Here is a 15,082-nt window from a genome sequence, read left to right as displayed (position 1 = left end):
TCCATTATTGATTAGGCATAGAATCCACTTTGTTATACTAGTTGAGGGTAATAAGAGACATTTGAGTCATTAATTGAGAAGATGACAGGTCTCTAAATGTGACCACTGTCTTTCACTAGGTCACCTATTATTTATTCACTAGAAGAGCCTTTCAGTTTAAAAGTATATGGACCTTTTTTATATGATTGAAAAAAAGAGGAATGGACATATATTTGCAGTTATATTAGCTCAAGGTGGTTATCTTGAATGGTTAGAAAATTGCTACTGAGAATAAGATTCAGTCCCAAAATGAAGAAAATTTTACTGTTGCATGCTTCCAGGCTCCTCCTGTAATTGTGACTCTTAAATCCTAATGCAGTTAGGTATTTTTACAGAAAGGGTAACAAATCAACTATGAAAGGTGGGAATACATTATGGTTTCCGGATTTGCCCAAGAAGTTGTTCAGTCCTATTCAGGGTTGATTCTTTTAAAAGGTATCTGATTTCAAGTTGCAAGCTGCTCTGTGGTAAAATACCCAATCATGGTGCTCATGCTAATGAGATACAAGTGGCCGTTTTGCGGAGTGTCTTAACAGCTTGAATTGCTTTTAGTCTTGTGGGCTCAAAACAAAATCGTTTAATAAAATCCACATCTGCTGAACTTTCCAGATTATGAGCAAGTTTCAGCGAAAGTTTTCTCTTACTTCATCAGGAACGACAATCGAGTGGTTAGAACCAAAGATACCTTTATCAAACCACTATAAAAATGGAGCTGACCAGCCTTTTGCAACTGAGCAAAGTAAACCAGTGGCAGTCCCAGAAGAACAGTGTGTTGAAGAATCTGGACCATTAGCAAGGGTAAGGTAATGTGAAAATACGGTTTTGATGTAAAAACTAGGAATCACTGAAAAGGTTCAGGTCTCTTTTCTTTGTCAGGGCGTACAAGTCACCCTAACACCAGAGCAGCATTCTTGCAGACTCTAGATATTGTTCTTCTACTGTAAACTGCATTGGCTTTAAAGAGGTCTGTTGTATAATACTTGCACATGTTGTGTTTTGCAGGTTAAATTATGTGCCTTTTTTAGTTGGGGCTCACTTTTGCTTGATTAAAAATGTATTTTAAAATTGCGATTTGCATGTTTTTATTTTTCTAGGTAATAACTTTTATTATTTGTACAATATTTCTCTGTTACATTTCTTACTTCGTTATCTTAATTTAACAGTATTTACTGGATGCTTACTATTAAGTTTACAAGTATAAAAGTTTACTATTAAGTCTTTTTGTTGTAAGCACGTTGCCAGAGCAGTTTTTTTCAAGTGTTACTCAAAATAGCACAGTCCCAGGGTTTTATAATATTTTTATAAAGTATTTTTCATTCCACATTTCTCAGAAGCTAAAGAATATCTTATTCTAGTCATAATTCCACCACTGTAACAAATCATATTGGTCTTTTTACCTTTTGTGTTCACATCTGGTATTTTTATGGTCATGATAATTACATAGATAGTTTTATTTTAAGCTCTTTGTACTTGATACTTCCCATAAGCATTTTTTTTCTGGCCTATATAATTAAATTTTTAAAGGTTGAAGTAGGCTATTAAATATCTAGTCTCTGTTATTTTTTGTTACTGTAAATAGCACTAAATCATCTTGTCTACTTTTTTTTCCCTCTTATTTAGGTTATTTCTTAGGTTATATTCCCAAGTAGAATTACTGAGTTAAGAGTAATGCACAGCTTTTGGTTATTTATATACAAGCAAATTCTTCTTAAAAGAAGAACATGACACAGAAACTTCCAAAACTGGCCACAGCCTTGGCTTAACGAAGTGGGCAATGGCAACAGTGTGGGCAAGAGAGAAGAAAAAAAGTATGGAGTGCTTTTTGACCATTTCTAGAGTCAAAGCAGTTTTAGTCTTTATTAAGCTATCTAGTGTATGACAAGTCTAGTTAGGAATTAAGAGGAGACACAAAAAATTGAAAACATAGTTCTTTCACTGAAGAGATTTATAATCTACTTGGAGTCACAATTACATATAGACATGAAACAAGGAGAAGAGAACATGAAGCAGCATTTTTTTCCCTATCTTACTTGATATGGTTTAAGCTGTTGGGATGTGGGCATTCAGAGAAAGAAGAGAAGTGTATTGAATAGAGTGGAGGGGAATGCTTTGGAGAGAAAGTAGAATTGGAATCAGGCTTTCAAAGAAGAAAGGATTTGAAGAGAAGAGGAGTAGTAGGGGATCTTGAGATGGAGGAATAACAGGAGCAGGGATACTAAAGCATATATGCTTATTGTGGTAAAAGCTTGCCTGATGGTTTTAAAATCACGTCTTATCGTTGACATGTGGGGTAATAATTAACCACTTAGCTTCAATTTTCTCATCTGTAAGTCAGGAATGTTAATATAAGATTGTTATGAACATAAAATGAATTTAGCAGAGCACCTGGTTTATGGAAAATGATCACAGGGTGGTTGGATTTTACAAATCCAGATGGCCATTCATGTTGCATTCTCTGGGGAGTGATAATCCCTAGAACCACTATTCCATAGAATACAGTGTAAGCTGTACCTCCAAGGAACATAAAAATCATGCAGGAGAATCTAGTCTTAATGTAATAGATGATAAAAATCATGAGCATGGGATATGTTTAAGAAGATTGGTATATGGTAATGATCTAGAATTGAAGTGTGGATAGAAGGCTATGGAAGTAGAAATGAAGACAAATGAATAGGTAATGTGCATTTCAAACGAAAATCAGCTGGACTTGGGATTGACTGGATGTAGGGTTGGATGAAGAATGACTCCCAAGTTTGTGAGCCTATATGACTAGATAGAATTGTGGTGCCATTCACAAAGTTAGGAAAACTAGGAAGAGTCTTTTGAGAGAAAAGGTTTGGTATGGTTTATGAACATGTTGAATTTGTAAAGATTTTAAGTAATCCCTATGCCCCCCAGTGTGGGGCATGAACTCACAACCCCAAGATCAAGAGTTGCAGGCTCTATTGACTGAGTGAGCCAGGTGTCCCTGAACATGTTGAATTTTATGTAAGAGAAGGATATATGATTTAAACATATATAAAAAGCAGTTAAAAATAATGAAACCAAAGCTTTGGAGAGAAATCAGGACTAAAGATATAATTTGTAAGTGAAAATTAGAAACTATAAGTCCTTTAGTCCAATGTATTCATTCTTCTCAATGAGAATACAAAGCATGTTGGGGATCAGGATAGAGGCATAAGTTAAAGATGGGACTCAGAGGGGGGCAGGAGAGCATTGCTATATTTCCAAATCTTTTGAAATAGTGAGTAGACCAGATATATCACCTAGTGTAAGTAGAAAAAAAAATAAGTGCATAGATATTATTTTTAATTACACAAGACACTAGACTCAAGCATACCAGAATAGACCTGCATTTTCTAAAAATTTCATACATGCCTTCTTTGAAATATGAGTGTTAATGCAAGCTGGAGGCAGACATATGGTAGTGGAAATTTTGCTGTCGTGTGATGGAAGAAATAAACCCTGGTGAGGCCAGAATGAAGCCCACAGTTCCTTTGTGCCCAAGTCAGAAATCAGAAGGACAAAGATGGGGTTAATATGACTTTTGTGGAATATTGGGGTTTCCCTTTGCTATGCAGTCTCCAAATATTATGAATTCCTAGAAACTTAGTAGCTCTTGCCACTGTCTGCAAACCGTTCTGCATTTGTAGGATTTTACACATTTGAGCACATTCATTTGAATTTTGGTAAAGCTTTTCTCTTAAGCGTTTCTTTTCTTTTTTTTATGTTTATTTATTTATTTTGAGAGAAAGGGGGTAGAGAGAGAAAGGGAGAGAGAGAACGGGGGAGGGGCAGAGAGGGAGGGAGAGAGAGAATCTTAAGCAGACTCTGCACTGTCAGCACAGAGCCCAGCGTGGGGTTCCGTCTCACGAACTGTGAGATATGACCTGAGTGGAAATCAAGAGTCAGGCACTCAACTGACTGAGCCACCCAGGTGCCCCTAAGCTTTTCTTTAAGAAAGACATGATGATCTCTAAGAAGAGACATTTCAAGAAGAAAGAAGAGCTTCCAAATTCTGCCATTCACACCAAGATTTAGAATCAATTGATTAATAGAATTCCTCTTTTTTTCTATTTTTTAAATGACTATTTTTATAAAAACAATAAAAACTGTACTCTTTTAAATAGATTTTCTACCAGATTATGTTTTATTTCTTTAATATTATTTTCATTGGAGGAGGTTCCAAAACACAATGTCAACTTTGTAATATATAGTAATGTTAAGATTATGTTTGCATTATTATTCTGTGTCCTAGGTTCTGACCCTAAACATAATGGTACCTCTTCAGAGGGTTGGAGAACATTATTTAATCAAGACCTAATAGAGTTTTTCTCAACATTTCTCAAATTAGTAATTATATTTGGTGTTCATATGTAGAGACGTCGATGATCAACTTTTCCCCGTTGTATACTGAATAAACTTTCCTAAGTGTACTTAAACTTCATTAGACTGTATTTTGCAACTGATTTTAGGATAGACAACAGGAAGTACTTCCTGACAGACTTACTAGCCATTGTAAAGGGGAATTTAGAAAGCCTTTGGGATCTCTCCTTAAGGTTGTAAAAGTAGAAGTAATTCTGAAATATACAAACAGTAGTTGTCTGTGTGGTCTTGACATGAATGAACTAGACTTTTAATTGAATTATCAGAATTTGAGCTGATAGATTTCCTTGGTAAAAGGGAAGAGGAAAAAGGAGAAAAACAAAGGCAAAAGAATGGCCAGAAACCCATTATTCTTTAATTCTGTTGCTATGTTTTGTATTTTTAATAATTTTTAACATCTGAGAACATTAAGTTCTTGATTTGATGCCTGATTAAGATTGGTTTTTGCCTAGCTACAGAGGACAGATGGGCTTCTTATTTAATAGGATTTGATTATATGAAGAGAAAATTAAAGGCTTGAGACATTATCAAAATCATATTCTTTTTCGGGGCGCCTGGGTGGCTCAGTAGGTTGAGCATCCGACTTCGGCTCAGGGCATGATCTCACCGTCTGTGAGTTTAAGCCTGCTTCGGATTCTGTGTCTCCCTCTTTCTCTGCCCCTCCCCCGCTCATGCTCTGTCTCTCTGTCAAAAATAATAAAACACTTTTAGAAATTCTTTAAAAATCATATTCTTTTAAAAATCTTCATAACTTAAAATCTATAATATCAAAGCTGTCTTGCACAAAGGTACTAAAATCTTCATAACTTAAGATCTAAGATTAACTTCATAACTTAAAAATCTTCATAACTTAAAATCTATAATATCAAAGCTGTCTTGCACAAAGGTACTAAAAAGAGGTACCACTGAGAGAGATGGGAACTGCCCCTCCCCACATAAACATGAGAAATGAACATGATAAGATTCTGTAGAATCTTGGAATTTGAAACTATTACTTATTGTTTAAATAGGAATAAGAAATTCAGTTTCTCTTAAATGATTATCTGAAACTAAGACCCTATTGAAATGAAAGTAAACATTTTCAGTTTTTCAAGAGGTTGATTGAGTGATTGAAGAGCTGTGCAGAGAACCTTTTTGTGGCATTAAGACTGCATGAATAACTGTAAGGTTTCTATACCTGCACCTAGGATTCTCTTCAGCCCCCAAGTTTCTTCCTGACAATTCCAAGAATGAATGAATATGGAAAGATACATTATAGTAGTCAGACTTGACATGTACAGTCACTTTTCAATTTTACTTGTATAATTTTAGCTTTAAAAAAGGGCAAATATTTTATTCTCAAAGCATCTTCAACTTAAATTATAGGTAGTGGTAGTGCCCCCAAACAGGTGGTCCAAGCTTGCAAAGCCTGAGATTCAGATGAGACATTCTTCACTCTTTTTGAAAAAGAGTGTTTATAAAATATATGTATCTCATATATTATTTTTGTGGCAAAACTCATTATGTTTAATATAAACGATAATGGGCTTATTGAATGAAATCTATTCCATGGCTAAGTGATGAAGTTATATTTTTAGAAAGATTTTTGCTTGTTCTCAGATTCATTTAGGCCGAATATAAATGTTTTCAAGTTTGACATACACTTTTATTTATTTTTTTTTAGTGTGGCTGTGAATTCTGTCCTTTAATTATCATTTCTGTCTGTTGTGTGGAAAGCTTGCTGCTTAATCCAATTTCTCTTTTGAAAAAAAAGAAAACACAAGAGTCTTCTTGCACAAAAAAACAGTGACAGAAAGAGACTTTTATTCTTCATGGATATTAATAAGCACTTGTAACGTTAGACTTTTGCTTTGTTTTACATCAAGGAACCTGAAGAAATAAATGCAGATGATGAGGTAGAGGATACATGTGACAACAAGGAGGATGACCTGGGAGCTGTGGAAGAGCAACGTAGTGTTATCCTACATCTGTTGTCACAGCTTAAGCTGGGCATGGACTTAACAAGAGTAAGTAATGGGGTAAACTGGCTGTGGAGATCAGTAGGTCAGGACTATACCTGTAAGTGTTAATGTTGTCAGGGCTTTTTATTTTTTATGAATTGGTTTTTTAGTCTCTCTCTCTCTCTCTTTTTTTTTTTTTTAAGATTTTATTTTTTAAGTAGTTTTTCTACTTGATGTGGGGCTCAAACTTATAGCCCCAAGATCTATGGACTGGGTTTCTTAGTCTCTTGATCAAAATTTCTTATTTCATAAAAAATGTGCCTTATCTTGTACAGCGGGAAGTCATATGGCAAGTAAACACCTCTAATCTTATTTCTGTACAAATGACAGAGGTCCATTGGTATACAGAACTGGAAAATTGAAAGAAAAGGATGTAATCCCATGAAAGGCTTTGACCACTTCTTCTTTACTCTTACTTCCCTTTTTGGATCGTACATTTTGGGTGTTATCTATAACAAGGGTCAACAAACATCTTTGTAAAGGGGTCGATAATAAATATTTTCAGCTATGTGGACACTGGTCTCTGTTGGAACTACTGAGCTCTGCCTTTATAGTATGAAAGCAGCCATAGATAATATGTTGGACTGGGCATGGCTGTGTTCCAACAAAACTTTATTTATAAAAACACAGGCCAGATTTTCCCCAAAGGCCATACTTTGCAGTCCTCTGGTCTGTAGCCTTGCTTACTTAAAATTTTTTTTTTTTTATGTTTATTTTTGAGAGAGAGAGAGAGAAAGAGACACAGAGTGTGATCAGGGGAGGGGCAGAGACAGAGGGTGACACAGAATCCGAAGCAGGCTCCTGGCTCTGAGCTGTCAGCACAGAGACCAATGCGGGGCTCGAACCCATGAACCATGAAATCATGACCTGATCCGAAGTCAGACACTTAGTCGACTGAGCCATTCAGGCACCCCATAGCCTTGCTTACTTTAAAAGTGTGGTCTGAATTAACTGATGTGGAAATTCTTTGACAATGTACTCATATATCAAATCATCACAATGTACACTTTAAATATCTTAACAATTTTATTTGTCAATTATACCTTAGTAAAACTAGAAAAAAACATTGTTGTCTGAAGACCAGTAACATCTCCACTGCCTGAGAACTTGTTAGAAGTACAGAATCTCAGCCCCCAACCCCAAACTTAGAGGACCAGATCTACATTTTAATAAGATCCCCCATGTGGTTCATATATACATTAAAGTTTGAGAAACACTAATCTATGGTTTTTAGTTTTGGTCCAGTCTTTTCCATTTCTAGTTTATCTAATTAGTGTGTCTTCATTTGTTTTAGCAATCTATGAAGTTAATTTAAAAAGCAAATTAGGGCATCTGGGTGGCTCAGTTGGTTGAGCATCCAATTTTGGCTCGGGTCATGGTCTCACAGTTCATGGGTTTGAACCCTGCATCGGACTCACTGTATCAGCCTGTCAGCGCAGAGCCTACTTCAGATTCTCTGTCCCCATCTCTCTGCCCCTCCCCCACTTTCTCTCCTCTCTCTCTCTCTCTCTGTCTCTCAAAAAATAAATAAAACATTTTTAAAAATTATAAAAAGCAAATTAGAGTGGCACCTAGGTGGCTCAGTCGGCTGAGCATCTGACCCTTGATTTCAGCTCAAGTCATGATCCAAGGGTTGTGGGATTGAACCCCACCTTGGGCTCCATGCTGAGCATGGAGATTGCTTAAGATTCTCTCTCTCCCTCTCCCTCCGCCCCTCCCTTATGCTCTCACATGCATGCGCACCCTCTCTGTCTAAAAATAATAAAAAATAAAATAAAAAGCAAATTAGACTCAAAACCTGTATATGTCAAATATTACTACTACGGGATTATGTACTTTGAATTATTACTGATAATACTTTGCATTAGTATGGGATTTCAGAATTGACTTTAGGAGCTATATTTCAAATTAAGGATTTTGATGCCATTGAAGGTAATGAAAGTATAGATTAAAAGTAACCCAGGGGCACCTGGGTGGCTCAGGAGGTTGAGCATCCAACTTCAGCTCAGGTCATGATCTTGTGGTTCAAGGGCTCAAGCCCTACATCTGGCTCACTGCTGCCACCACAGAGCCTGCTTCAGATCCTCCATCCCCTTCTCTCTCTGCTCTCCCTCCCTCTCTCTCCCTCTCCCTCTCTCTCTCTCAAAAATAATAGATAAACATTAAAAACAAATATTTTATTTTTAATTATTTTTTGAGAGACAGAGACAGAATGTGAGCAAGGGAGAGGCAGAGAGAGAGGGAGTCACAGAATCTGAAGCAGGCTTCAGGCTCTGAGCTGCCAGCACAGAGCCCGACGTGGGGCTTGAACTCCTGAACCGTGAGATCACAACGACCTGAGCCAAAGTCAGACACCTAACTAACTGAGCCACCTAGGGGCCCCTAAAAACAAATCTTAAAAAAAAATAAAAAATAAAAAATAACCTAAATAAGGGGCACCTGGGTGGCTCAGTCAGTTGGAGTGTCCAACTCTTGATTTTGGCTCAGGTCATGATCTCAGGGTCCTGGGATTGAGACCTTCATCAGGCTCCACACTGGGCATGGAGCCTGCTTAAGGTTTTCTCTCTTTCTCTCTTCCTCTGCCCCTCTCCCCTGCTTGCGCCACTTTCTCTCTCTAAAAACAAATGGGTGCCCGGGTGGCTCATTCGGTTCAGCCACTGACTCTTGATTTTGGCTTAGGTCCAGATCTCACGGTTTGTGGGTTCAAGCCCTGCATCGAGCTCTGCGCTGTCACAGTGCTGCTTAGGATTCTCTTCTCTCTCTCTCTCTCTCTCTCTCTCTCTCTCTCTCTCTCTCTCTCCCCCTCTGTCTTCTCTCTCTGTCCCTCCCGTGTGCTCTCTCAAAAAAAAAAAAAAAAACTTAAAAAAATTTAAAAACAAAAAACAAAAAAAGTAACTTAAAATCTAACTTAAATAGAAAGCATTTTGCCTTTAGCATTTACTTTGAAGCATCTCAAAATCAAAACATTTTTTTCTTAGGCTTGTAGTGATTACAGGAAAGTTTAAAAAGAAGTGGATTGAATTAAAAACCCAAGAAGCAAACATTTTAGGAATTATTAAAGAAACTCATTAACCTTTCTTCTTTCATCTAACCTTAATATTTCATCTGGGTATCTTTTCTATTCTGGAAATATTTTCATTTTAGTGCTTTAAAAAAGACTATTAGTTGTAAAATCAGTTAGAATGCATAATGAGGGGCACCTGGGTGGCTTGGACAGTTAAGTGTCTACCTTCAGCTCAGATCACGATCTCACGGTTCATGAGCTTGAGCCCCACATTGGGCTCTGTGCTGACAGTGCAGAGCCTGCTTGGGATTCTCTCTTTCCCCTCTCTGTCTCTGTCCCTCCTCTGCTTGTGCTCTCTCTCTCAAAATAAATAAACTTAAAAAAATATTTTTTAATGCATAATGATATGAAAGGTTTGTTTGGTTATTCTTGGTGTTTGCTGTCCCTTAGTAGATTTAGGTTTGTAAGGTGTAAGAACAGTGTAGGGGTTTATGAGGATAAGAACATTTGAAAAGAATGTGCTGTGGTAATAATCCAGATGCTAAAGCTCTCTCTAAGCATGATAACTATACATGATAACTATATATAATATTGTTTCCCCACACTTGTTCCTTGTTAAAGATATAAATACATATACATAGCATTTATATATAAAATCATTAACATTAACCAACTATGAATTACGAACATTCACATAACATTGAAAAGAATGGTATTTTTGAGCAACATTTAAAAATGTGGTGTCTAAACTATAGTCACATCTACCACCTTCTTTCTAACAATAACACTGATAGAACAAATATTTTTTGAGCCCCCTTTATATTCAGACACTGTGGTAGGTGCTGGGATTATAGCAACATGTGGGTCCAAGTCTGCATGTTGTGAATAATAACTGTTCATTTTGTTCCTTTTTAAATAATATTATGAATTGAGTATAATTATACAGTTTACAGAAAATTTTGGAAAATAAAGGGAAAAAAAAATCTCCTATGATTTTATCACCCTAACAACACAAGTTTTTAGAATCCCTTCCAGTCTTTCTTCATATATGTAGTTTATTTCCAATTTTGTTACATTTCCTTTTTTCAGTTAATATTCTCTTTGTGAAATATACAAATGATCTTTTGTGGGTATAAAGGACAGTTCAAAGGACAGCAGTGAAATGAATACGTATGTACTCACGTCTCAGATAACAGGTTGTGGAATGGCCAAAACTTGGAAGCTCTCGGAGGGCCCTTCCTAATTGTAGTCCCCTACTGTTTCCTAGATGTAGCCACTTACTTGACTTTCATATTAATCATCTCCCTATTTTTTTTTTATAGTTTTACCACCTGTAAAAGTATCCCATAACAATGTTATTTAATTTAGGAAAAAAATGAATAGCCAGCACAAGCTTAGCTATATGAGGGCTCTTTCCCATTCATAGGAGAGGGCTCCCAGGAGAGGATAAGGTAAACAGAGTCCCTGGCTTCAGCTTCTTTTTTTTTTTTAATTTTTTTTTCAACGTTTATTTATTTTTGGGACAGAGAGAGAGCATGAACGGGGAGGGGCAGAGAGAGAGGGAGACACAGAATCGGAAACAGGCTCCAGGCTCTGAGCCATCAGCCCAGAGCCCGATGCGGGGCTCGAACTCACAGACCGCGAGATCGTGACCTGGCTGGAGTCGGACGCTTAACCGACTGCGCCACCCAGGCGCCCCAGCTTCTTATAAATTATTGAGAAATTTTAGAAGAGCCCTTTATGAAGAAATGAGAAGGCAAAGTTCTGAGTAAGTCCTGTGAAATATATGGCTCACAGAGTTAAAGCATTTGGTATGAGCCAGATACTGGACATTCAGCAGAAATGTGGGCAGAGGGAAGAATCTGCTCAGTGTTTTCCACTGCTAAGCAAGGGTCATCCACTGTGACCCACCTCCAACTCTCAGAGGTAGATTGTAGCCAGAACATGTCTTTGGGTGAAATGAATATCTTCAGCCAATCCAGACAGGAGAGCATGAAAAGGAGAGTTGGTACTTCAGCAGATGCCCACCGTAAGCCAAATACAGATGTAGATGGGACCAGTTTCCCTAGAGCATTCATTCTGTCCTCAGGTTTCAAAAGTTGGTGACAGTGGCAGCATGGAGCACGTGGATAACAGTCTTCCATATGTCTGTCTCTTGAATCACACCACTCTGATGTGGACCAGTTTCCCTGTGTCTGCTGTACAGCTTTCTTCCTGGGATGTCTTTTCATTGTCCTCCTGTGCTAGGTCTATTTCCTGTATTCCTTCTTTTTGGTTGCCTCTCATTTTAGTGAAGCACATCTTCCTTTAACCTCAGAGAAAGGTCTGTGGGAGGCAAAGTGTGAAAATGTATGTTTGAAATGTCTTTATTTTGCCCTCATATTTGATTGTGAGTTTGTATAGAATTTCTAACTTGCAACTAATTTTCCTTTAGAATATTGCCTCCTTGCTACAGGATTCTGGTAAAAAGACTGAAGTCATTCCAGTTTGTCATCTTATGTAACTTGTTTTGTTTGTTTTTCTATCTGAAATTTAGAATCTTTCCCTTGTCCCTAGAAGTCTGAAATTTCACAGTGACATGTCTTGATATAGGAGTCTTTTTATCCACCATCTCTGGGCATTTGGTGAGCCTTTGCAGTATGACAACTCATATATTTCAGTTCTCTAAAATTTCCTTGAATTTTTTCAGTGATGACTTTGTCTTCTCCATTCCTGTTCTCTCTGAAATCTTTTTTTTTTTTTTTAATGTTTATTCATCTTAGAGACAGAGCATGAGTGGGGGAGGATCAGAGAGAGAGGAAGACACAGAATCCAAAGCAGGCTCCAGGCTCTGAGCTGTTACCACAGAGCCCGATGCAGGGCTTGAATTCGTGAGCCGTGAGATCATGACCTGAGCCGAAGTCAGATGCTTAACCTTAAGACTGAGCCACTCAGGCACCCTTGAAACTTCTCTTGATTTTTAATTTTTGTTACCATGTTTTAAAATTTTTGAATTTTGTTTTTCAAAAAGCATCCTTGTTTCATGCATCTGATATCTTTTCAAGTCTCTGACGATATTAATCATTATTTTTAAGGTTTCCCCCTCTCCCTTCAGAGAGGTTTCTGTTTCTTCCAAGTCTGTTTCTTTATCTTGGTCTTTGTATTCTTAGTTAGAGACTTTCTCAGAGATCTGGAATTTCTTGGATTTCTGTTCATGATTAAGTGTAGGGAAGCTAAAAACCTGATTTTAAGTTTCGAATGTATAGGTGGAGCCTATGCTTTTCAGCGTCAAGTAATCTGGATTTGCTGGGGAACCTAGTGTTAGCATCATTAGATTTTTCCCTCTAGGGTTAGTGAAAGCATTCTTCTGATCTCCTGGTTGGTGGGCAGAGCAACTAGGAGTGTGGAGGAGAAGAGGACTAGGTGGGAGAGGATCTCAGCATCTAACATTTAATTCATATAGGGTTCCTTCCTACCCCTTTTATCAGTATGGTATCTGTTCTCTTGGAAGCCCCTGGTGTTCCCCAAACTAGAGAATAAGCCACCTTGTTTCATTCTGGAGAGACTAAACTTCCAGACCTTGGCTGAGGTGCAGGAAGAACAGTTAACAACACTGTAGAATTGGGGAGGGGATTTAAGGATCCAGTTGTTTTGCACATAGATTTCACTCAGTCATCATTATTTTAGCATTCCTGTTAACCCTCGGATCCAGAGGTACCTGATGCTGTCAGTTCCAGTTCTTGAACCCTCTCCGGAATCTATAAACCCCTAGCTTTCTAGTTAACAACTCCCAAAATGTTGTTGCTCTTTTCTGCTTTCCTGGTGTCTGGGTTTGTCTTTATATGAAAATATTTAATATAATTTTAATGGATTTCAGTAGAAAGTGTCGTTAAGATGTATATATTCAATCCACCATGAAATGAACCTGAAACATTGGTTTCTTTTGTATTCCTGTATCGTCTTCATAACCATCTTTTTAAATGATACAGTAGTTCATCAGGTGAAAGTTCTGTATTTAAGTTCTCTAAACCACTGTTAAAAGCATAGCTTTTAATTTTGTTTTTGCATTTCTTTTTCTTGATTCATATTGTTTCCTAAGGCTAAATTTCTAGAAGAATACTTACTAGGCTAAATGGATACAAACATCTTTGGGCTCTTGAAAAATATTGCAGCATTGCCTTTTCAGTTTGTTGAACCAGTTTGTTGTGCCTCTCCAATTCTACTCTAAAGAAAACTTATCTTTCTTACAGTTATCTGGCTTTAGGTGTCACCAGTTCCCTCCTTTTTTTTTTTTTTTTTTTTTTTTGTGGGTTTTTGTGGGTTTTTTGGTGAAAAAATTTAGATTTAGATTTAGCCACCTGGATTCAGTTTAGGTGATCCCAATTTTGTTGGCAACATCCATAGTCAAGAGCCAGTTGAACATATGCCTTCTTATCTCCCTAGGACCTGATCAAAACATTGACCTTGACCTCCTCAGTGTCATAGAGCTTCCTCATAGCCTTTTGATCGGGTGCTTGTTGGCCTTGACATCCACAGTGAACAAGTGTGTCGTTGTCTTCTATTTTATTCGTGGCTGACTGGGTAGTTAGGGGGAACTTGATGATGGCATAGTGGTCAAGCTTGTGTCTCCTGGGGGCACTCTTTTGAAGGTATTTGTGCTGCCTTCAGAGATATAGTGTCTTGGTCCGTTGGAAGGTAGGTGACATGGGGATCTTTTTTGTTTGTGACTGTGAACACCTTTTAGCACTGCTTTCTTGGCCTTCAGAGCCTTTGCTTTGGCCCCTGCTTTGGGAGGTACAGAGCCTTCCTTCTTTACCTTTGGGAGGTACAGAGCCTTCCTTCTTTACCTGTGACACCATCTTTGTAAAAGGCAAAAGTTCCCTTCTTAGGGGATGCCTGACTGGCTCAGTTGGTAGAGCTATGGGACTCTTGATCTCCAGGTTGTGAGTTCAAGCCCCATATTGGGTGTGAAGGCTACTTAAAAACAAAACGAAACAAAACAAACAACAACAACAAAGCAAGTTCCCTTCTTAAAATTAAGTGTAAGTTAGAATTTTTGCTTGGGTCAGTGATCTCGAGTCTGTGTATTTTCAGGGAATGGCATTTATTGCCTCTTCTCATATCTCATATCTTGTTCAGTCAGCCACAATTTATTTTGAAAGCAGAAAAGGAAAAAAAAAAAAAGCATGGGTTGCATTTACTTTGAGTTTTACCACCATTTCCCTGATGATACTTTTATCCAGTCTAGGAGTTTGAGGATTTTTTAAAAAATTTCTTCTACCTGACCTTCTTGGTGTTTAATCTTAACTTGATTTTCATTTCCTTTTAAGTGTGCTTATTTTTTATAAATTTTTTTTCAACGTTTATTTATTTTTGGGACAGAGAGAGACAGAGCATGAATGGGGGAGGGGCAGAGAGAGAGGGAGACACAGAATCGGAAACAGGCTCCAGGCTCTGAGCCATCAGCCCAGAGCCTGACGCGGGGCTCGAACTCCCGGACCGCGAGATCGTGACCTGGCTGAAGTCGGACGCTTAACCGACTGCGCCACCCAGGCGCCCCTTTTTATAAATTTTTTTAAGAATTTATTTTTTTAACTAATCTCTTCACCCAACATGGGGTTCGAACTCACAGCCCCACAATCAAGAGTCTCACGCTCTTCAGACTGAGCCAGCC

The 15,082-nt window shown here is 37.7% G+C and overlaps 1 protein-coding gene across 1 annotated transcript in view; it reads left to right on the top strand.

Annotated features, from left to right (window-relative positions):
• Positions 1 to 15,082, top strand: part of OSBPL11 (oxysterol binding protein like 11) — an 86,174-nt gene that overhangs the window by 42,490 nt on the left and 28,602 nt on the right. The window contains exons 7-8 of the mRNA XM_043594400.1: positions 692 to 837; positions 6,291 to 6,431. Coding sequence (XP_043450335.1) covers positions 692 to 837; positions 6,291 to 6,431 — 287 coding nt within the window. The remainder of the gene's footprint in view (positions 1 to 691; positions 838 to 6,290; positions 6,432 to 15,082) is intronic.

This window comes from Prionailurus bengalensis, chromosome C2 (genome assembly GCF_016509475.1).
Source record: "Prionailurus bengalensis isolate Pbe53 chromosome C2, Fcat_Pben_1.1_paternal_pri, whole genome shotgun sequence".
Classification (NCBI taxonomy): Eukaryota; Metazoa; Chordata; class Mammalia; order Carnivora; family Felidae; genus Prionailurus; species Prionailurus bengalensis.
This window is presented reverse-complemented; position numbering and strand designations above follow the sequence as displayed.